This window comes from Papio anubis, chromosome 7 (assembly GCF_008728515.1).
Source record: "Papio anubis isolate 15944 chromosome 7, Panubis1.0, whole genome shotgun sequence".
Lineage (NCBI taxonomy): Eukaryota > Metazoa > Chordata > Mammalia > Primates > Cercopithecidae > Papio > Papio anubis.
The window spans coordinates 132,605,654-132,627,936 of NC_044982.1; the positions used below are offsets into that span (position 1 = coordinate 132,605,654).

Here is a 22,283-nt window from a genome sequence, read left to right on the forward strand (position 1 = left end):
AGGTGGGAAAACACTGAAGAAAAGCTATGAAAGCTGAGTAATTCTATAGGACATTGAAATGTATTGTACCATAAATCCTCTATGATTAAAACTGTGGTAGTACCACATAAATAGACAAATAGGCCAGTAAAACAGAATAGAAAGCCCCAAAATAGACCAAAGTACATATCAAAAATTTAGTAGATTTTAAAGGTGGCATCTCAAATCTGAGAACAAAACTTGACATTTTTCTAAATGGTGTTTTTAGCAGTAGGCAAAAAGTAGAAATAGCCCACATGTCTGTTGCCTAATGAATGGATAAACAAAATGTGGTATATTCATACAATGGAATATTCAGCCATAAAAACAATGAAATACTGATGCATTCTGCAGTGTGGATGAACCTTGAAAATGTTACGCTACGTGAAAGAAGTCAGTCACAAAAGAGCATATGTTATATGACTCGTTTATATGACATGTCTAAAATAGGCAAATCCATAAAGACGGAAAGTAGGTTAGTAAATGCATAAAGCTGAGGGATGAGGGATAACAGGGAGTGAGTTTAGGGTTTCTTTTTGGGTAATGATGTTCTAAACTCAGATTGTGTTTGGATGCAGAATTCTGTGAATACACTAAAACCTGTATGCTTGAAAGGGGTGAATTTTGTAGTATATTATGAAGTTGATAAAGATGTTTACAAAATAATGAAGGGACAAATGACCAAAACCCAACAGAAAATGGGCAAGATCTTTTTCAAATATATGAAAAACTGTTCAGATTCACTCATAATTAGAGAAATGCAGATTAGACAGTGAGATACTCACCCATCATATTGGCAAAAAAAAGTATGGTGATACATTCTGTGGGCTATGAGGAAACAGGCATTCTCATACATTGCTGGTGGAAATGCAAACTGCAAAGAGAATTTGGCAATACCTAACAAAACTACATATGCAGTTTAACTCAGCAATAGCACTTCTAGGAATCATCTTGAAGATACAGTTCTAACAATGTGAAAAAATATATATGCACAAAGTTATTCATTGCATCATTTCTGGCCATTACAAATCTAAATGCTCAATCATAGGAGACTGATTGAATCAACTACGGCTCATCCATAAAGTAAAGTGCTAAGTGGCTCTATAAAAGAATGAGGAGGTCCGTAGCAATGGCTTACGCCTGTAATCCAGCACTTTGGGAAGCCAAGGCAGGTGGATCACCTGAGGTTGGAGTTTGAGACCAGCCTGACCAACATAGAGAAACCCCGTCTCTACTAAAAATAATAAAAATTAGCTGAGCGTGGTGGTGCATGCCTGTAATCCCAGCTACTTGGGAGGCTGACGCAGGAGAATTGCTTGAACCTGGGAGGCGGAGGTTGCGGTGAGCCAAGATCACGCCATTGCACTCCAGCCTAGGTAACAAGAGCAAAACTCTGTCTCAAAAAATAAAAAATAAAAAATAAGAGTCTATAAACCTGGTATCAGTAGATTCTAGGATATACTGTGAAGTGAAAAAATAACATGCAAAAGGACATTGATAGTATGCTATCCCACATGTAATAAAGAAGGAATACAAGAAAAAATACATGTATAGCAGTTCCTCGAATAACATCTTTTCTTCAACATTGTTTCGTTATAAGATTCATGAGGAAAATAAGTCGATTCCCAACTGAGGCCACTGTGCCAGAGTTCACACACCCTCCCCAGCTAAGTGTGGGTTTTCTCTGGATACTCTGCTTTCCTCCCGCATCCCAAAGATGTGCCCTTTAGGTGAATTGGCATGTCTCAGTTGGCCAGGATGAGTGAGTGTGTATGTGCACTCTGTGTTGGGATGGCGTCCTGTTCAGGATTGGTTCCCCCCTTGCTCCCTGAGCTGTTGGGATAGACCTGGGCCACCTCCAATCCTGAGCTGGCATGAGCAGGTTGGAAAATGAATGAATGAATGGGCACAAGTTATTGTAAAATAAAAATTCATGAAGTAGATAATTATACACATGCTTGACAAATAACGTTGTGTGAAAGTACTCAGGGAGCCCACCATATTTATGATTATTTTTGTACTGTGTGGTGAGAGGAGGTACTCCTTATAATCTCCCTTTGCAAACATTTATTCTTTGATGTAACCCACCATCACTATGACTGCCATCACTTACTGATTCACCAAAAGTTGGATAATTGTCTTTTTTTTTTTTTTTTTTTTTTTTTTTTTAAGACAGTGTCTTGCTCAGGCCGCAGTGCAGTGATGCAGTCATAGCTCACTGCAGCCTTGACCTCCTGGGCCCAAGCAATCCTCCTACCTCAGCTTCCCAAGTAGCTGGGACCACAGGCATGTGCCACCATGCCTGGTTAATATTTTTCTTTTTCTTCCTTGTAGGAATGGGGTCTCCCTATGTCACCCAGGCTGGTCTCGAACTCCTGGGCTCAAACGATCCTCCTGCCTCAACCTCTCAAAGTGCTGGGATTACAGATGTGAGCCACTGCACCCAGCAATTATCTTGTTTTCATCTTTGTTAAATATAACTGTAACTCACATTTATTTCAATGTTTAATATTAGAAGTGTTTGGGAGGCTGGGTGTGGTGGCTCATGCCTGTAATCCCAGCACTTTGGGAGGCTGAGGTGGGCCGATCACCTGAGGTCAGGAGTTCGAGACCAGCCTGGCCAGCATGGCCAAACCCTCTCTCTACTAAAAATACAAAAATTAGCCAGGAGTGGTGGCAGGCGCCTGTAGTCCCAGCTACTCGGGAGGCTGAGGCAAGAGAATCACTTGAACCTGGGAGGCAGAGGTTGCAGTGAGCCGAGATACTGCCACTGCACTCCAGCCTAGGTGACAGAGTAAGACTCTGCCTCAAAAAAAAAAAAAAAAAGAAGAAGTGTTTGGGTTTTTGTTGTTGTTGTTGTTGTTGTTGTTGTTTGTTGTTGTTTTGAGACAGAGTTTCACTTTTGTTGCCCGGACTGGAGTACAATGTTGTGATCTTGGCTCACCGCAACCTCCACCTCTCAGGTTCAAGCAATTCTCCTGCCTCAGCCTCCTGAGTAGCTGGGATTACAGGCATGCACCACCACGCCCAGCTTTTGTATTTTTAGTAGAGACGGGGTTTCTCCATGTTGGTCAAGCTGGTCTTGAACTCCCGACCTCGGGTGATCCACCCAGCTCGGCCTCCCAAAGTGCTGGGGTTACAGGCGTGAGCCCCGATGCCCAGCTTGTGTTTGGGATCTTTATTTAGAAGTTTGGTATGTTTGGCCAGATACAGTGGCTCATGCCTGTAATCCCAGCCCTTTGGGAGGCCGAGGCGGGCAGATCACAAGATCAGGAGATCGAGACCATCCTGGCTAACATGGTGAAACTCCGTCTCTACTAAAAATACAAAAATTAGCCAGGTGTGGTGGCGGGCACCTGTAGTCCCAGCTACTCGGGAGGCTGAGGCAGGAGAATGGCGTGAACCCGGGAGGCGGAGCTTGCAGTGAGCCGAGATCACGCCACTGCACTCCAGCCTGGGTGACAGAGCGAGACTTCGTCTCAAAAAAAAGTTTGGTGATGTTTTTGTGATTAGAAATTTTGTGTAGAACTATAGTAAAATTGGTTTTGTTATACTTCATTTCACTTAAAGTTGAAGTTTCCAAGAGCCTATCAATGACCTTAAGTGAGAACTTACTGTATGTGTTTGTTCAGAAGAAATACAGGGAGGATAAGCCAGAAACTAAAGACAAAGGTTACTGTTACAGGTTGAATTGCATCCCTCCCAAAATGATATGTTGAAGTCCTAACTCCCCGTACCTCAGAATGTAACCTTATTTGGAAATGGAGTGATTGCCAATGTAATCAGTTAAAATGAGGTCATACTAGACTAGGGTAGGCCCTGAATCCAGTATGACTGCGGTTCATATAAGAAGATAGCCATATCCCAGCACTTTGGGAGGCCAAGGCGGGTGCATTGCTTGAGCCCAGGAGTTTGAGACCAGCCTGGGCAGCATGGCAAACCCCTTCTCTAAAAAAAAAAAAAAAAAAAAAAAATTAGCTGGGCATGATGTGAAAACCTGTAGTCCCAGCTACTTGAGGGGATGAGTCAGGAAGATAACTTAAGCCTGGGAGGTCGAGGCTACAGTGGCAGTGAGCTATGATCATGCCACTCCACTCCACCCTGGGCAACAGAGCAAGACCCTGTCTCAAAAACAAACAAACAAACAAACAAACAAAAAAATAACCAGGACTGCTACTTTGGGGGAGTCCAAAGTAGCATAAAATAGTAAAAACTTAATTGAATTGCAAATAACTTCACTGAAAGGAGTAAGGAAGAAAAGAAATAACCTAAATAACTTTGCAAAGCAGTATTTTGATTGGATAATATAAGGCCAAAGACAAACTATATAAATACTGTACTCTAGTTAATAAGTAATTCTGAAATGACTGTAGGTATATACCAATATAGAATAAATAAGTAAAAATACTGTAGATATTGAAAGCCACATTTCTCAAGGTTCCAGAAGGAAGTTACCAGTGAGAAAAAGGGGAAAGGCAAGAAGGAGCTCTATGGTGTTGGATTAGATTTGCAGGAATAACGATGATCTTGTGGTTTGTAATATATATAAAGATACATACACACATACAAACATACACACACACATACATCTATTATTCTCCAGTAAAAGGAACCAGGTCTCTTTGGAAAAAATAGTTTAATCCAGGGCTGGGGCAGGAAAAATTAAAGATGAGCCTGGAACCTCTTGTGATTACAGAAAGTAAGGAAGTGCTCTAAAACTAATAAAGGAACATCAAAAGGACACAGGCGCCAACCTGAAGGAGCTCCTGATAGAGAAAGCTGGAACAAATTGAGCAAGAAAATAAATAATGACAGTATTAAGTTGTGACCCATAGAATAAAATAAATATGCATGAGTCCATACTGATATAAACAAATAATTGAATAAATAAATACACGGAATCCCAGCACTTTGAGAGGCTAGGAATTCAATGCTGCAGTGAGGTATGAAAGCGCCACTGCACTCCAGCCTGGGCGACAGAGCAAGACTCTGTTCCTGAAAAAAATGAAAAATTAGAAATACTATCTATAGGGTAGATTCCTCTTCCTTACAGAAGAATTCCAATTAATGTGAGAAGAACAAGGAATTGAAAAGCATGATTAGGCAAACAAGATCCACTGATGGATGCTAAAGTGGCCAAAGGTGAGGAGAAAATAGGACATGAGCATATTCTCAGTGCCTCTCTCCAAAGATATTAATTGCCAAGAAAAATAGTAACTTTATGGTGGAGAAACACTGTAGACACCATCTTAACCAAGTGATCAAGGTTAACTTCAGCAAAAATAAGCCATTTTGACGTCATACACCACCCGACCCTGATATCCACAGCATCACTTGTGGCCTTCTTACCAAAAACACATAACCTCAATCTAATAATGAGAAAGCATCAGAAAAACCTAAATTGAGACACAGTCTACAAAATAACTTACTCTTCAAAAGTGTCAAAGTCATGGAAGACCAGATAAGACTGAATAACTGAGTTGACTTAAAGATATATGACTGCTAAATGAATTATGGTTTCCTGGGTTGAATTCTAGAACAGAAAAAGCATGATAGGCGGGAAAAAAAAAACTGGTGACATTCAAAGAGGGTCTTAAAGTTTTGTTAATAGTAGTGTATCAATGTTAAAGGGTTCCTGGTTTCCATCATTGAGGTATGATTATGTAAAATGGTAACATAAAGGACATCTAGATGAAAGGCATATAGGAAATGTTTGTAATGTTTTTTGCAACTTTTCTTTCAATCTAAGATTATTGCAAAATATAAAGAAAATAACATAGTTTGAAATTTTTACCAATACAACCATTCTACCCTCGAAGTTTTATTTTTCTGATCCATAACCATAAACAACATTTTTGCCTCTCTTTCTTTGCTTTTTTTTTTTCTTTTGAGATGAATCTCTCTCTGTCGCCCAGGCTAGAGTGCTGTGGCACAGTCTTGACTCACTGCAACCTCTGCCTCCTGGGTTCAAGCAACTCTCCTGCCTCAGCCTCCTGAGTAGCTGGGATTACAAGCCTGCACCACCACACCTGGCCAATTTTTTTTTTTTCCCGAGATGGAGTCTCACTCTGTTGCCCAGGCTGGAGTGCAGTGGCACGATCTCGGCTCACTGCAAGCTCCAACCCCCGGGTTCATGCCATTCTCCTGCCTCAGCCTCCTGAGTAGCTGGGACTACAGGGACCGCTGCCTCGCCTGGCTAATTTTTTGTATTTTTAGTACAGGTGGGGTTTCACTGTATTAGCCAGGATGGTCTCGATTTCCTGACTTCGTGATCCACCTGCCTCGGCCTCCCAAAGAGCTGGGATTACAGGCGTGAGCCACCACGCCTGGCCGTGCCTCTATTTCTTGATTTAGAAATTTTATACATTACTATTTACTTCCTACTATAATAGATGATTTAGCTCAGTCGTTTTCTTACCTGCGTAAGCCCTCAAGTTTCAATTTCTCAGTTGACCTGATTTTTGGTTTTTTTTTGAAACAGAGTCTCACTCTGTTGCCCAGGCTGGAGTGCAGTGGCACAATCTTGGCTCACTGCAGCCTCTGCTGCCCAAGTTCAAGCGACTCTCCTGCCTCAGCCTGCTGAGTAGCTGGGACTACAGGCGCCTACCACCATGCCCAACACATTATTGTATTTTCCATAAAGATGGGGTTTCACCGTGTTGGCCAAACTGGTCTTGAACTCCTGATCACAAGTGATCCTCTGACCTCAGCCTCCCAAACTGCCGGGATTGCAGGCATGAGCCACCGTACCTGGCCTCTGTTGACCATTTTTATCACTTTAAAGACAATACTTTCATCTCTTCTTCCATCTCTCATAGATAATATTTCTTGCTTTCCTATCAGAACCCCCACTTTTTTTCCTCCAGCTGGTCTCCTCTCCTTTCCTCCCCTAATCCTGTTTGTCTAAATTTATTTATGTATTTTGAAGATTTGTAATGGTTACATTTTGTTCTGAAAACATAACTTAGTCTTCTTTGTATTGCTTATTGGTTAAGCCCAACAGCTGAATATCAGTAAGCCACAATCATTATTATGACCAGGCAAATATTGCTCCCTGCTGATTCAAACAGTATATGCACTATAATTGAAGTTTGTTGTTGTTGTTGTTGTTTTATATATATACTTTAAGTTCTAGGGTACATGTGCACAACGTGCAGGTTTGTTACATATGTATACATGTGCCATGTTGGTGTACTGCACTCGTTAACTCGTCATTTACATTAGGTATATCTCCTAATGCTATCCCTCCCCCCTCCCCTCTTCCTCCATCCCCTGGCAGGCCCTGGTGTGTGATGTTCCCCACCCTGTGTCAAAGTGTTCTCATTGTTCAATTCCCACCTATGAGTGAGAACATGTGGTGTTCGGTTTTCTGTCCTTGCGATAGTTTGCTCAGAATGATGGTTTCCAGCTTCATCCATGTCCCTACAAAGGACATGAACTCCTCCTTTTTTACAGCTGCATAGTATTCCATGGTGTATATGTGCCACATTTTCTTAATCCAGTCTATCATTGATGGACATTTGGGTTGGTTCCAAGTCTTTGCTATTGTGAATAGTGTCACAATAAACATACATGCGCATGTGTCTTTATAGCAGCATGATTTATAATACTTTGGGTATATGCCCAGTAATGGGATGGCTGGGTCAAATGGTATCTCTAGTTCTAGATCCTTGAGGAATCGCCACACTGTCTTCCACAATGGTTGAACTAGTTTCCCATCCCACCAACAGTGTAAAAACGTTCCTATTTCTCCACATCCTCTCCAGTACCTGTTGTTTCCTGACTTTTTAATGATCGCCATTCTAACTGGTATGAGATGGTATCTCATTGTGGTTTGGTTTGCATTTCTCTGATGACCAGTGATGAGCATTTTTCATGTGTCTATTGGCTGCATAAATGTCTTCTTTTGAGAAGTGTCTGTTCATATTTTTTGCCCACTTTTTGATGGTGGTGTTTGATTTTTTCTTGTAAATTTGTTTAAGTTCTTTGTAGATACTGGGGGATATTAGCCCTTTGTCAGATGGGTAGATTGTAAAAATTTTCTCCCATTCTGTAGGTTGCCTGTTCACTCTGATGGTAGTGTCTTTTGCTGTGCAGAAGCTCTTTAGTTTAATTAGATTCCATTTGTCAATTTTGGCTTTTGTTGCCATTGCTTTTGGTGTTTTAGTCATGAAGTCCTTGCCCATGCCTATGTCCTGAATGGTATAGACTAGGTTTTCTTCTAGGGTTTTTATGGTTTTAGGTCTAACATTTAAGCCTTTAATCCATCTTGAATTAATTTTTGTATAAGGTGTAAGGAAGGGATTCAGTTTCAGTTTTCTACATATGGCTAGCCAGTTTTCCCAGCACCATTTATTAAATAGGGAACCCTTTCCCCATTTCTTGTTTTTGTCAGGTTTGTCAAAGGTCAGATGGTTGTAAATGTGTGGTGTTATTTCCAAGGGCTCTATTCTGTTCCACTGGTCTATATCTCTGTTTTGGTACCAGTACCATGTTGTTTTGGTTACTGTAGCCTTGTAGTATAGTTTGAAGTCAGGAAGCATGATGCCTCCAGCTTTGTTCTTTTGGCTTAGGATTGTCTTGGCAATGCAGGCTCTTTTTTGGTTCCATATGAACTTTAAAGCAGTTTTTTCCAATTCTGTGAAGAAAGTCATTGGTAGCTTGATGGGGATGGCATTGAATCTATAAATTACCTGGGCAGTATGGTCATTTTCATGATATTGATTCTTCCTATCCATGAGCATGGAATGTTCTTCCATTTGTTTGTGTCCTCTTATTTTGCTGAGCAGTGGTTTGCAGTTTTCCTTGAAGAGGTCCTTCACATTCCTTGTAAGTTGGATTCCTAGGTATTTTATTCTCTTTGAATCAATTGTGAATGGGAGTTCACTCAAGATTTGGCTCTCTGTCTGTTATTGGTGTATAGGAATGTTTGTGATTTTTGCACGTTGATTTTGTATCCTGAGACTTTGCTGAAGTTGCTTATCAGCTTAAGGAGCTTTGGGGCTGAGATCATGGGGTTTTCTAAATATACAATCATGTCATCTGCAAACAGGGACAATTTGACTTCCTCTTTTCCTAATTGAATACCCTTTATTTCTTTCTTCTGCCTGATTGCCCTGGCCAGAACTTCCACCACTATGTTGAATAGGAGCGGTGAGACAGAGCATCCCTGTCTTGTGCCAGTTTTCAAAGGGAATGCTTCCAGTTTTTGCCTGTTCAGTATGATATTGGCTGTGGGTTTGTCATAAATAGCTCTTATTATTTTGAGATACATCCCATCAATACCTAGTTTATTGAGGGTTTTCAGCATGAAGGGCTGTTGAATTTTGTCAAAGGCCTTTTCTGCATCTATTGAGATAATCATGTGGTTTTTGTCTTTGGTTCTGTTTATATGCTGGATTACGTTTTTTGATTTGCATATGTTGAACCAGCCTTGCGTCCCAGGGATGAAGCCGACTTCATTGTGGTGGATAAGCCATTTTTGATGTGCTGCTGGATTCGGTTTGCCAGTATTTTATTGAGGATATTTACATCGATGTTCATCAGGGATATTGGTCTAAAATTCTCTTTTTTGGTTGTGTCTCTGCCAGGCTTTGGTATCAGGATGGTGTTAGCCTCATAAAATGAATTAGGGAGGATTCCCTCTTTTTCTAATGATTGGAATAGTTTCAGAAGGAATGGTACCAGCAATTCTTTGTACCTGGTAGAATTCGGCTGTGAATCTGTCTGGTCCTGGACTTTTTTTGGTTGGTAGGCTATTAATCATTGCCTCAATTTCAGAACCTGTTATTGGTCTATTCGGGGATTCAACTTCTTCCTGGTTTAGTCTTGGGACGGTGTACATGTCCAGGAATTTATCCATTTCTTCTAGATTTTCTAGTTTATTTGCATACAGGTGTTTATAGTATTCTCTGATGGTAGTTTGTATGTCTGTGGGATCGATGGTGATATCCCCTTTATCATTTTTTATTGCATCTATTTGATTCTTCTCTGTTTTTGTTTTGTTTTGTTTTTTAGATGGAGTTTCGCTCTTGTTGCCCAGGTTGGAGCGCAATGGTATGATCTCAGCTCACTGCAGCCTCCGCCTTCCAGGTTCAAGCAATTCTCCTGCTTCTGCCTCCCAAGTAGCTGGGATTACAGGTATGAGCTACCATGCCTGGCTAATTTTGTATTTTTAGTAGAGACGGGGATTCACCATATTGGTCAGGTTGGTCTTAAACTTCTGACCTCAGGTGATCCACCTGCCTCAGCCTCCCAAAGTGCTGGGATTACAATCGTAAGCCATCACACCTGGCCTATAATTGAAGTTTTACCTTTTGTTTAGCTTTCTGGTTTTTTTCTGGAATTTCTCATTTGCTTTCCCTTCTGTTTATTCCACCAATTGCCTTTTTTATGTTCCCAATTATATCCAGATTCTTCATAACTTAGGTATTATGTGTCCACTTTCCCTGGAGAGCTCTTTCTTGGAATTCCTGTCTTCCTGCCCCAGTTTGGACTACTTGCTGAAGAGATCTCTGGGATGCCTTGACTACTCTCCTACATTGATCTGTTATTGCTTAGATCTTATTTTTTTCCTGATTTTGCTTTTCATGTTTCTAGAGCATATCTGAAAGCAAATTCCTAAGAAAGGTTTTGCACGAAATCATTTGAGTCCTGAAAATATCTTGGCTTTACTCTCATGTTCAAATGATAGTTTTGTTGGGTGTTGATCTCTTGTTGATAATCATTCTCCCTCAGAATTTTGAGGTCTTTCCCACTAACTTCTAGCATTTATGGTTGCTATTGTAATTCTGATTCTTGCCTCTTTGTAGATGTCCTGTTTTATTCTCCTTTGAAATATTTAGTATCTTCCTCATTTTCAGTATTGTGAACTTTCATGCTATACATAGGTATACATCTATTTTCTTGATTTATTGCACTAAGCACTCAGTGGCTCATTTTAATTATGATGTCATTCATTGCCATTGTAATGTCATTCAGCTTTAGAAATTTTTCTTATATTCTTTCCTTCGTTATTTCCTGTCTTCCACGTTCACGGTTCTTTGTTTCTGAAACTTAGGAGACTCAAGGCTGAATCTCAACTTCCATTCTCTTGGTTCAGACTCCCGAGTTGCTGGGATTACAGGCCTGTGCCACCATACCCGGCTAACTTTTGTATTTTCAGTACGGACAGGGTTTCACCATATTAGCCAGGCTGGTCTTGAACTCCTGACCTCAAGTCATCTACCCGCCTCAGCCTCCCGAAGTGCCAGGATTACAGGCGTGAGCCACTGCACCTGGTCTGTATCTTCTATATCTTTACTTTTTCATGTCTTTGTCTTTTTTTTTTTTTTTCATTTCTCTGAGAGATTTCTTTGTCTTTATTTTCTCATATCTCTGTTTAGTTTCTATTTCAGCAATCATACTTTAATTTCTAATTCTTCTGAGTTTTTTTCCTCTTTATAGCATCCTGTTGTTGTTTTATGGACATGATACCTTCTGAGCATACTATGTACAGATTGGTGTTTTTGTCTTAAGTTCTCTTCTATTCTCTGAATTACCTTTGTTTTCTAGAAGTCAATTTTTCTTTTTGTTTAACCTTTTCATTTATTTTAACCAACTGTCTGGTAATCCTTGCACTTCTGCTCATGTTTAAGAATGAGGAGTTGCAACCAGGTGCGGTGGCTCACATCTGTAATCCCAGCACTTTAGGAGGCCAAGGTGGGTGGATCACCTGAGGTCAGGAGTTTGAGACCAGCCTGACCAACATGGCGAAACCTTGTCTCTACTAAAAGTACAAAAAAAAAAGCTGGGTGTGGTGGCACAGGCTTGTAATCCCAGCTACTTGGGAGGCTGAGGCAGGAGAATCACTTGAACCTGGGAGGTCAAGGTTGCAATGAGCTGAGATCACCTCAATCAATTCCAGTAGGGTGACAGAGTGAGATTCCATCTGAGAAAAAAGAAAAAAAGAGGAGTTGCGGGATGCACTGGTTCACACCTGTAATCCTAGCACTTTGGGAGGTCGAGGCATGTAGATCACTTGAGGCCAGGAGTTTGAGACCAATCTGATCAACATGGCAAAACCTCATCTCTAGAAAAAGAAATATAAAAATTAGCTGAGCGTGGTGGTGCATGCCTGTAGTCCTTGTTACTTGGGAGGCTGAGGTGGGAGGATCACTTGAGCCCGGGAGTTCGAGGATGCAGTGAGCCAAGATCGTACCACTGCATTCCAGTCTGGGCAACAGAGTGAGACCCAATCTCAAAAAAAAAAAAAAGAATGAGGAGTTAAGGGGTGCGAGTAGGAGAAAAGCCTGTCAGCCAGCAGGTGGTTGAGCAGGAAGCCAGCTGTACACTGAACAGACCCTAAATGCTAGAATCCAGGCAACTCTAGAGCTGCTCAGTTTCGTTAGCAGAGAACTTCTGGGTATTTTATTATTCTGAGGGAATAAATCCTGGCTTCCAAGTTTTGTGTATGAGAGAGAGAGAAGAGATGATGGGATCAACCGGTCTGCTCACCTTACTCCCACACGGCCTGGCATGGTGTCAGGTTGTGGCCTGGACTCAAGCCCTGCTTGCTTCCTGGGACACCTTGTGTGAGTGACTGCAGCATCACAGGGCCCAGGTTTCCTCCAACTGCAGGTTCCACGGGGATCTCTACCCCCAATCTGAGCAAGGTCAGCTGGTAAAGGCAGCTGCTGAGAGGTGTTCCCTGTGCAGCCATAAGCCTGCGGGGCTGGGCGAGCTCTATAAATAGCAGCGGTGATTACAGAGTAGTACTCCTTTTAGATGCTTGCACTTTATAGCTTTCCATTCAAAACAGGCCCAGCCCACTGTTTAGTCTCTCTGGGGGGCAGCTGTAAAGGCCACCTTGTTTCACAGCTAAGAAGAGGTTACAAGGCAATTAAAATATTTTTGTCTCTTCTCTCTTTTGATGATTATTCCCATGCAGTGGTGGCCACTAGAGGAGTTGCTGCCTTCCATTACCCACAGGAAAACCCAGCAACACTCACTGACAGCCTCCAGCCCCGAAGCTGCGCTCGAATTAGAGTTTCAGCCTTAATCCTTGCCTTGCTTTTCAGAGATTTACAAGTAAAAGTCAGAAATAATGGGGTCGTTGAATGGCCATAACCAGGCAACTGTCATTTACTTTAAAGGAGTGCATTTCCCCTTTAGGAAGATATAATCATAAATGCTTCTTTTGCCAGAATAATTATATGCTCTAAATTCTCTGTATTCTCCATCACGATAAACGCAGTAATTGCACAAATTATGTTTTAGCCGCATGGAAATACGTAGATAAAGACAACATTCCACATTTATGGAATTGTAATAAATAATAAGGATAGTCTTGATCATAAAAATTATAATTATATGGAAAGAGTGGCTACCATAATCTTAAAATTAATCCTGATTTGTATAGCCTCCTCACAGTGTTAAACCTTAACGCAACCTCACAGGGCAGGCTAGGCAGGGCAAGGGATATCATGACCAACCCATCACACAGGTGAAGACATACAAGCCTGAGATGTCCTGACACTAGTCAGTAGCCCGTGCTGTATTGGGCTCATGAGGCAGTACTCTCGGTGTGGTCCCTCCGCCTGAGCTTGGTAGACCCTTACCCACCTCCCACTCCTCTCTCTGGGCAACCAAGAAATGGAAGCTGGTATCGGGGGCACTTGTTATTGCAGTGACTGGCCTGAGCTGGCTGACAAGTGGGAGGAGGGCGAGGAAAAGAGAGAGACCTGGAATATGAAGGATTCTCCAAGTCAGCTGGAACAGATTCTGCAAAAACCCCTCTCTCTTCTCCATATTAACCTGGAGCAATTACGAAAACTATTTTCAGGAAAAAAAATATTAAAATGCAAATGAAGTGCAGTTGCGACGGTAAATCATGGAAGAAAAATGCCACTGCTGTTTATTAGAGTCCAGTGTAGGTGCTCAGCACCATTGTGGTGATGCCACTAGGGCTTACATCAGAGGCCTGAGAGGACCACAGAGGTAATCAGGCCCAGATCCCTTGTTTTACAGATGAGAGCCTGAGAGGGGGATGGTTAATCCATTTTCCCCAGGACTAAGATGGCGTTAGTAAACAGGCTTCACAGAGCTAGGTACAAAGCACATACCTGTATGCGTTAAGAAAGTGTTCAGCTGTAAGTAACGGAAAGCTGCTTCTACAGGTTCGTGTGTCTTACCTGATAATCCAGAGGTAGGCAGTGCTGGGTCTGGATGTTCCTGGGCCTAAACAGAAATCAACCCTGCTCCTCACCAGCCAAGCTTCTCAGTAGGCAGGGTAGGGTTCTGGAGACACAGTGTGACCAGAAATAGAGGTTGTATGATGAGAAGGGAAAACTTGTTGAGGACCTATGGAAGAAACGAAGGCGATTCAGCTTAAAGAAGAGGAGCATAGTAAAACTTGACCACTATAATGTAAAAGACAATATAGGTCCTGTGTGGCCTAAGAGGTCAGAGTTAGGACAAGGGAGCGCATTTGTTGGGTGACAAACGGATTCAACAATGGAATAATTTTAATAATAGGCACTTAACTGAAGGTAGATCACCTCTAAAACTAGTGAGTTACCTGGAGGTATTCAAGCTGCCTAAAGAACTGGAAGTGGGGCCAGGCGTGATGGCTCACACCTGTAATCCCAGCACTTTGGGAGGCCAAGGCAGGCAGATCATGAGGTCAAGAGATCGAGACCATCCTGGCTAACACACTGAAACCCTGTCTCTACTAAAAATATGAAAAATTAGCCAGGCGTGGTGGCAGGCACCTGTAGTCCCAGCTACTCGGGAGGCTGAGGCAGGAGAATGGTGTGAACCTAGGAGGCGGAGGTTGCAGTGAGCAGAGATCGCACCACTACACTCAAGCCTGGGCAACAGAGCAAGACTTCATATCAAAAAAAAAAAAAAAAGAAGTGTAAAGAGAGGGTATAGCTCAGAGGTAGAGTGTTGGACTGCAGATCAACAATTGGAACTGTGTGGCCAGGCGCGGTGGCTCACATCTGTAATCCCAGCACTTTGGGAGGCCAAGGCGGGTGGATCCCAAGATCAGGAGATCGAGACCATCCTGGCTAACATGGTGAAACCTCGTCTCTACTAAAAATACAAAAAAATTAGCCGGGCGTGGTGGCAGGCACCTGTAGTCCCAGCTACTTGGGAAGCTGAGGCAGGAGAATGGCATGAACCCGGGAGGCGGAGCTTGCACTAAGCCAGGATCACACTACTGCATTCCAGCCTGGGTGATAGAGCAAGACTCAGTCTGAGAAAATAAAAAGAATTGGAAGTATGTGTGTGTACGTGTGCATGCATGTCAGAGAAGGTTACAGCATTGAATAAACAAATGATTTCCAAATTCCCTTTTGCAACAGTTCATTTAACTAAAACTATCTGTTGAGTTTCTGCTGTGTTCCACATAAGGACCATATTTTCCAAATAGGAAGCTGGTCTGACATTTATGAAAAAAACTAATGGAGAGAACAGGGTGTGGGATAAATGATATTTGCTGATCGACTTCTCAGGAACCACCTGCCTTCTCAGGATGCCATTCCATTGCTCCCTGGGGAACCCCCACTCCACAGAACAGGGCCTGTTTTCATTCAGGCTTGAAGGACTCCGGAGCGGGACAACATGGCAGCATTTTTTCCAGACACATTCCAGCCTGAGTTTAATATCTGTTGCTTGTGGTATCGTGTGTCTTAAAGGTAGAGATACCTCTGTTACTTATTAAATATCACTTGTACCTCTCTGATCCTTACTTTTCTTACCTGGAAAATGGGACAAAATATATCTTCCTTGTAGAGTTCTTGTTGTGAGGATGTAGTTAGCTTTGCACAGCGTTCAGCCTTTAGTAAGGATTCAACAGATGTGGGTTCATTTCGCTGCTCAGTCTCAGCTCACCGATTTTGTCATGTCCCTTTTCCAGGCCTCATTTCCTCTAAAATGAAGACGTTGGACTGGAACCAGCCCTGTGATTTCTCCCAAAACAAAATGGCCGCCATGTTTTTCCCAGCCTTGGTTTGAAGGTCGTTTCTGCCAGGAGGTGGCACCACTGATTCATGTTTCCAGCGAGGAGGTGGGCTGACCATTTGTTAATTTCCCCTTAGCTTTGAAAAGGAGCCTCAAAACTCACCTGCTTAGCAGCTGCCTCTAAACTAACTTTTTAAATCCTGGCGTTGATGTTTCTTGAATGTGACTGAATTTTCACTTTTTTGCTTGCTCCAAGAATATCAGAATTGTCTTCCTCAGTTTTCAGTATTTAGTCCTCAGTACTTAGGGAAGGGGTAAAGAGAGAAATGGGGGGTGGTGAGGGGCCCTTCTCCACTGTGGTCTTTCCCTTTGCTCAGAAGCAAAACTGCAGATATCCAAGAGCATGTGCTGCTGAATTGCACCCACAATCAGCCATTTGCATGCTATTCAGAAGGCACAAATGGCCACTTAGGCTGGAAATTGCCTAATTGCCACACAGAGGGTCACAGATACAATTTTGCAGCCTCAGATCTCTGGCAGCAGCTAGGCTGGAGAGGCCCAGAAAATGTGGTTTTCTAGTCTTCTCGGGTTACTGTGAGCAGGGCAGGAAAAGGACTTAAGGCCAAGAGGGCCAAATTCTTCATTTTACCCAAGGCCAGTCCTGGAGATGAAAAGTGAATTTAAGATGAAAATTCCCTAACTATATCCCACCCTTCGACTATTCTCAAGAGTTTAGGAAACAGAAGATGTAGGGAGGAAGAGAGGAAGAAAGAGAGAGGAGGAAGATAAAGGAAGGGATAAGGGGAAGGAGAGAGGAAGGAAAAGAAGAAGAGAGGGAGAGGAAAGTAGAGAGGTAGATTACTTGTTGGAAATAGTTAAGAGTCAAATAGATTATTTTGCCATTTCTCTCGTAAGAACTAAAATATTTTAAGATTTAAATATAAAACATGAATGTATTATTTGGTCTTTGCTTCTAGCTTGCTCTCTCTCCTTTACACATGTAAGCACTAAACATTTATTAGTTGTCAGCCTGGATAATTAAGTGGCTAAATCAAACCATCCTGTGGACTGATTCTGACCTTTCCAATATTAGCTTGTGAAAACTTTCTTCTCTAATACTAGCCTCAGCAGAATGGTTAAAATGTATCCCTTCTGAACAGGAAAAATTACCATGAGACACCATACAAAATTTTTTTTTAATTGTCCAAAAAAGCCAGTGATTCCTTGCTGATGGTGAAGGAGGCAGAGCAGGCAGAACAGTTTCCTCTCTAGTCCCTTCTATTAGAGCTAACCTGATTATTTTAAATTGCTAGAGAAATCACATCACACACCATCAAGTCCCATTGATGACGGTGTAGATCTTATTAAGTAAAATCATTTTTCTTCATTACTAACCAACCAAGTGCTTTGTATGTGGCTGTGAAATTTACATTTAAAAACCCATGTCTTTTAAGTCTTTCAAGGTTCACGAGGTGGAACGGGACCAGGGGGTTGTCAAAATGCTAGTTCTGCAGCTTCATTGTGCAGTCTCACTGGAGGTTGTCTTTCCACTGGGAAGGGAAGTCAGGGGTTGCTACATCCCAAAACATTCCCTCCTCCTCTTGTCCCTACCTCATCTGCAGAATGGGAGCAGATGACTGTGGGCAAGAGCATTACCACGGTTTCATCTGTTGTTGCTTATGGAAAGAGAACATCCCTGTGGAGGGTTTGCTTTTCTCCGGGTCTAGTGAATAAGTTCTACTCTAAAGTCAGCCAAGCATCTGAGGACACCAACAACAAATGAACTCTATTAGGGAATTCCGTAGTAGCTTATTAAAAATTTTTATGAATATCATGCACAGTCCTTGCAAAAGGCAGTTCCTTTCTCTTGCTTACTTTAACTTCACCCTTCTGGTGTGCAGTGCCTTTTGTGGCAGCATATGAAAGGTAGAGTTTTGAGAAACAAACTCAGTTGAATTTCTGAGAAACTGGAAGGTGCTTTAGGTCTTGTTTCCTTCTTTGATACTTTCCCCACAGAGTGGAATGAGGATCAGGAAACCAATTCAACAGACTCTTGTAAGGGGTGTAGTGTTTTATGAATGCATTTGGGCCAGGCTAGGTGCATGCCTATAATCCCAGCACTTTGGGAAGCCGAGGTGGGTGGATCACCTGAGATCAGGAGTTTGAGACCACCTTGGCCAACGTGGCAAAACCCTATTTCTACCTAAAAATATAAAAACTAGCCAAGTGTGGTGGCGCACACCTGTAGTCCCAGCTACTCAGGAGGCTGAGGCAGGAGAATCGTTTGAACCTGGGAGGTGGAGGTTACAGTGAGCCAAGATCACATCACTGCACTCCAGCCTGGATGACAGAGCGAGACTCTGTCTCAAAAAATCAATCAATAAATAAAATAAAATAAAACACATTCGAAGGGGTCAGAAATGAAATCAACATTTGATTCAATTAATTGGAAATATACTATGAAGGAGACATTTAACAATGACATCAGTTGCCTCACTTAATCCTCACTACAGTGTATGAAATAGGTTTTGTTATCTCATTTCTTAGACGAGGATACAGGTTCAGAGTACCTTGTCCTGAGTCACACTGCTTCTAGGTAATGGAAAGATAATTGAAATCTAGCTCTGTCTGATCCAAACCCCGTTCTGTTTGTTTGTTTTTGTTTTTAAATTCCATGTGAGTTGAAGTTGAGTGCTACAGAAATGTAAAATGTTATTAATCATTTCTACAACATTTGCTGTGTGCTAGTCACTGTGTTAAGTTGGGGGTGTGGGTGCTGAATGGGGTAGGTATGGAGAGAGTGACTGCCCACACCTAGAGAAATGAATTGGGAAAATAGGTGCTGGGGATGTGCCAAAGGAAGCAACAATGGTATGCAAGCATGATTCATAACGTGGGGCCTGAGGTGAAGAAGGAGCAGGCAGTGTTGTTTCTAGAGTTGGATCTATGCCAGAAGACTATTGCAGACAAGACTCAGAGCAGCCTGAAGTAGGGGAAGGTAATTCTCCCTCTCTCATGCTGCACCACTCAAAACTTTGTGAAAAGTTCAGGTAAACATTGACTGAGAAGATTGCAAAACATTGCAATGTAGACCAGCTGGAGCGAGTTTTACACCCAGTTGAATGTTTTCTTGGCCACATTCCCTCCAAGCAGTGGAGTTCTCAACAGCATGTCTTTGGCAGTGGGACCTGGCTTCCCATCTCAGTTTCCACCTACTTGCTATGTGACCTTGCATCTCAGTGTCCTTATCTAACAATAACTGCTGCATAGGGTTATTGTCAAGATGGAATAAGATCACTTACAAGATGTGTGGAGCACAATGCTGGCATGATTTAAACATTATACAGTATGTCCTCTGGGATTTTACATTCTTAGTTATCCATCCCCCCCTGGCATTTTCAAACTATCTCTAACTTCCTCCTTTCAGCCTGAAACTATGTCCTGGTCTCTCTCATTTTCTTTTTATTTTTTTGAGACAGAGTTTCACTCTTCTTGCCCAGGCTTGAGTGCAATGGCACAATCTTAGCTCACTGCAACCTCTGCCTCCTGGGTTCAAGCAGTTCTACCTCAGCCTCTCAAGTAGCTGGGATTGCAGGCATGCGCCACCACACCTGGCTAATTTTGTATTTTTAGTAGAGACGAGGTTTCACCATGCAGGCCAGGCTGATCTCTAACTCCTGATGGTCTCTCTTACTTTAAAAAACAACCAAAAACTCCCCTCAGCCTATTTGTGGAGCCACCCTCTTCATGGAACTTCCAATCCTCTCGAAAGAGGATTCATAGGCTGCCAATTCCAAAGAGTAGGGACCATGTCTGTTTTGTATATTTCAGTATCTCCAATGCCTAGCCTAGTGCCTGGCATAAACATAGTTGGCATTCAATTATTTGTTGAATAAATGACTGTCTCCATTTCCTCATCATACTTTCCCAGTTTATGTCCTTGCAGTCTGGCTTCTGCTCTTACCACTCTTTCAAATTTTCATTCCCAAACTACCTCTAACTTGATCACCAAAGCTCAAGATTGTTTCTACATCCTCTTCTCTCAGAATTCTGTATAGTCAATACAATTCTTTAAAACAGGATTCCACTATGCAGTATTTGGTAAATCCAAATGTATTCCAAGGGACACAGACAAGGCTAGGTTCTCCAGTTGCTTAGTTATCTACTTAGTTAGCAGTATCCTTTGAAGTCTTTTGGGGTCACCTCTCTTTGATGGGGGTGAGTGGCATAAGACAGTGAACATCCTGGGAGGCACCTTCCCTGATCTCGACAGCTGGAAACAATCTCTCCCTCCTCTGACATGCTTTACTAAGCTTTGTCTGTGCTTCTCTAATGGAACTATTTCTTCCCACTTCAAGTAATGGTTAATTATAACCCTGTCTGTGTGACACCTAACCCACCCTGTGTATGCCCTTTGAGGGCAGGAAGCAGGCTTTTCCTCATCCTTCCCTTCTTGCTCAGCCTCTGGCATATACAAAAGGCCTTATGAAAGGACCAACCGAAAGAACTAATAGTGGAAAGAAGAAAAGACCTTGAGTAGTTATGGAGTTCCTGCCCACAGAGAGTTTTAGAACAGCCTCTCTCATTCATGTTAAAATTGGTAAAGTCCAGCAATGGACTAGCCCTGGCCTGGATAAAGTAGGAAGGATAAAACAGAGACTAACCCTGGGAGCACAGTCCTTACTTCTAGTCCAACTGGGACAACCAGGTGTGCATGCAAAAAAGTTCAGCAGCAATTCAAAAATGCAAGAAAAAAATGCAAGAAATATCATGAGCAACATGTAAGGAACAAACATCTATTCAAATTAATATTCATTAGGCAGTATTACAACTATGTGCCAGCAGTGCATTATAGGACTGAAAGGAGCTAAGAGGAAAATCCCTCAGGTTGCAGGGATGAGGGGTGGTTTCAAAAAGGGGCTAAAAAGTATGCTGAATACTGTTGATTCTTTGGTTTAATTTGCCAGAGAACTAGGTAGGTATGTCCTTGCACTAAGTTCAGTCTACAGACTGCAGGCTCTGGGCACAGCCCTCTTTAAAGCTCAGATATTTCCAATGCAATAGAGTGATTAAGAGTCTTGCTCCAGGTCAGTAAGACCTGGGTTTGAGTCTTGATTCTATCTCTATGATTTTGGCAGATCACCCTGATGCAAGAGGTGGGTTCCCATGGTCTTGGGCAGCTCCACCCCTGTGGCTCTACAGGATACAGCCTCCCTCCCAGCTGCTTTCACAGGCTGGCCTGAGTGTCTGTGGCTTTTCCAGGTTCACGGTGCAAGCTGTCAGTGGATCTACTATTCTGGGGTCTGGTGGATGGTGGCCCACTTCTCATGGCCCCACTAGACAGTGGCCCAGTAGAGACTCTACATGGTGGCTCCAAACCTACATTTCCCTTCCACACTGCCTTAACAGAGGTTCTCCATGAGGGCCCCACCCCTGCAGCAAACTTCTGCCTGGGCATCCAGGCACTTCCATACATCTTCTGAATTCTAGGCAGAGGTTCCCAAACCCCAGTTCTTGACTTCTATGCACTCATAGACTCAACACCACATGGAAGCTGCCGAGGCTTGGGGCTTGCACACTGTGAAGCTACAGACTGAGCTCTAAGTTGGCCCCTTTCAGCCATGGCTGGAGAAGCTGGGACACAGGGCACAGCGACCCTGGGCCCAGCCCAGAAAACCATTTTCTCCTAGTCCTCCAGGCTTGTGATGGGAGGGGCTGCTGTTAAGACCTCTGACATGCCCTGGAGACATTTTCTCCATTATCCTGGGAATTAACATTTGGCTCCTCGTTACTTATGCAAATTTCTTCTGCCAGCTTGAATTTCTCCTCAAAAAATGAGATTTTCTTTTCTATCACATTATCAGGCTGCCAATTTTCTGAACTTTTATGCCCTGCTTCCCTTATAAAACTGAATGCCTTTAACAGCATCCAAGTCACATCTTAAATGCTTTACTACTTAGAAATTTTTTCTGCTGGCTGGGCATAGTGGCTCATGCCTGTAATCCCAGCACTTTGGGAGGTCAAGGTAGGTGGATCATCTGAGGTCAGGAATTCAGGACTAGCCTGACCATCAAGGTGAAACCCTGTCTCTACTAAAAATATAAAAATTAGCCAGCCATGGTGGCAGGTGCCTCTAGTCCCAGCTACTCAGGGGGCTGAAACAGGAGAATTGCTTGAACCTGAGAGGCAGAGGTTGCAGTGAGCCAAGATCATGCCACTGCACTCCAGCCTAGGTGACAGAGCAAGACTCCATCTCAAAAAAAAATATATATATATATATATATATATATATATGGGTGCAGTGGCTCATGCCTATAATC

The 22,283-nt window shown here is 42.5% G+C and overlaps 1 protein-coding gene across 1 annotated transcript in view; it reads left to right on the forward strand.

The window, feature by feature from the left end:
- The first annotated feature begins 18,844 nt into the window (after window positions 1–18,844).
- LOC116275909 (dynein assembly factor 4, axonemal-like) overlaps window positions 18,845–22,283 on the forward strand; it is a 33,557-nt gene continuing 30,118 nt past the window's right edge. Inside the window, exon 1 of the mRNA XM_031668985.1 lies at window positions 18,845–18,951. Within this exon, the coding sequence (XP_031524845.1) occupies window positions 18,845–18,951 (107 nt within the window). The remainder of the gene's footprint in view (window positions 18,952–22,283) is intronic.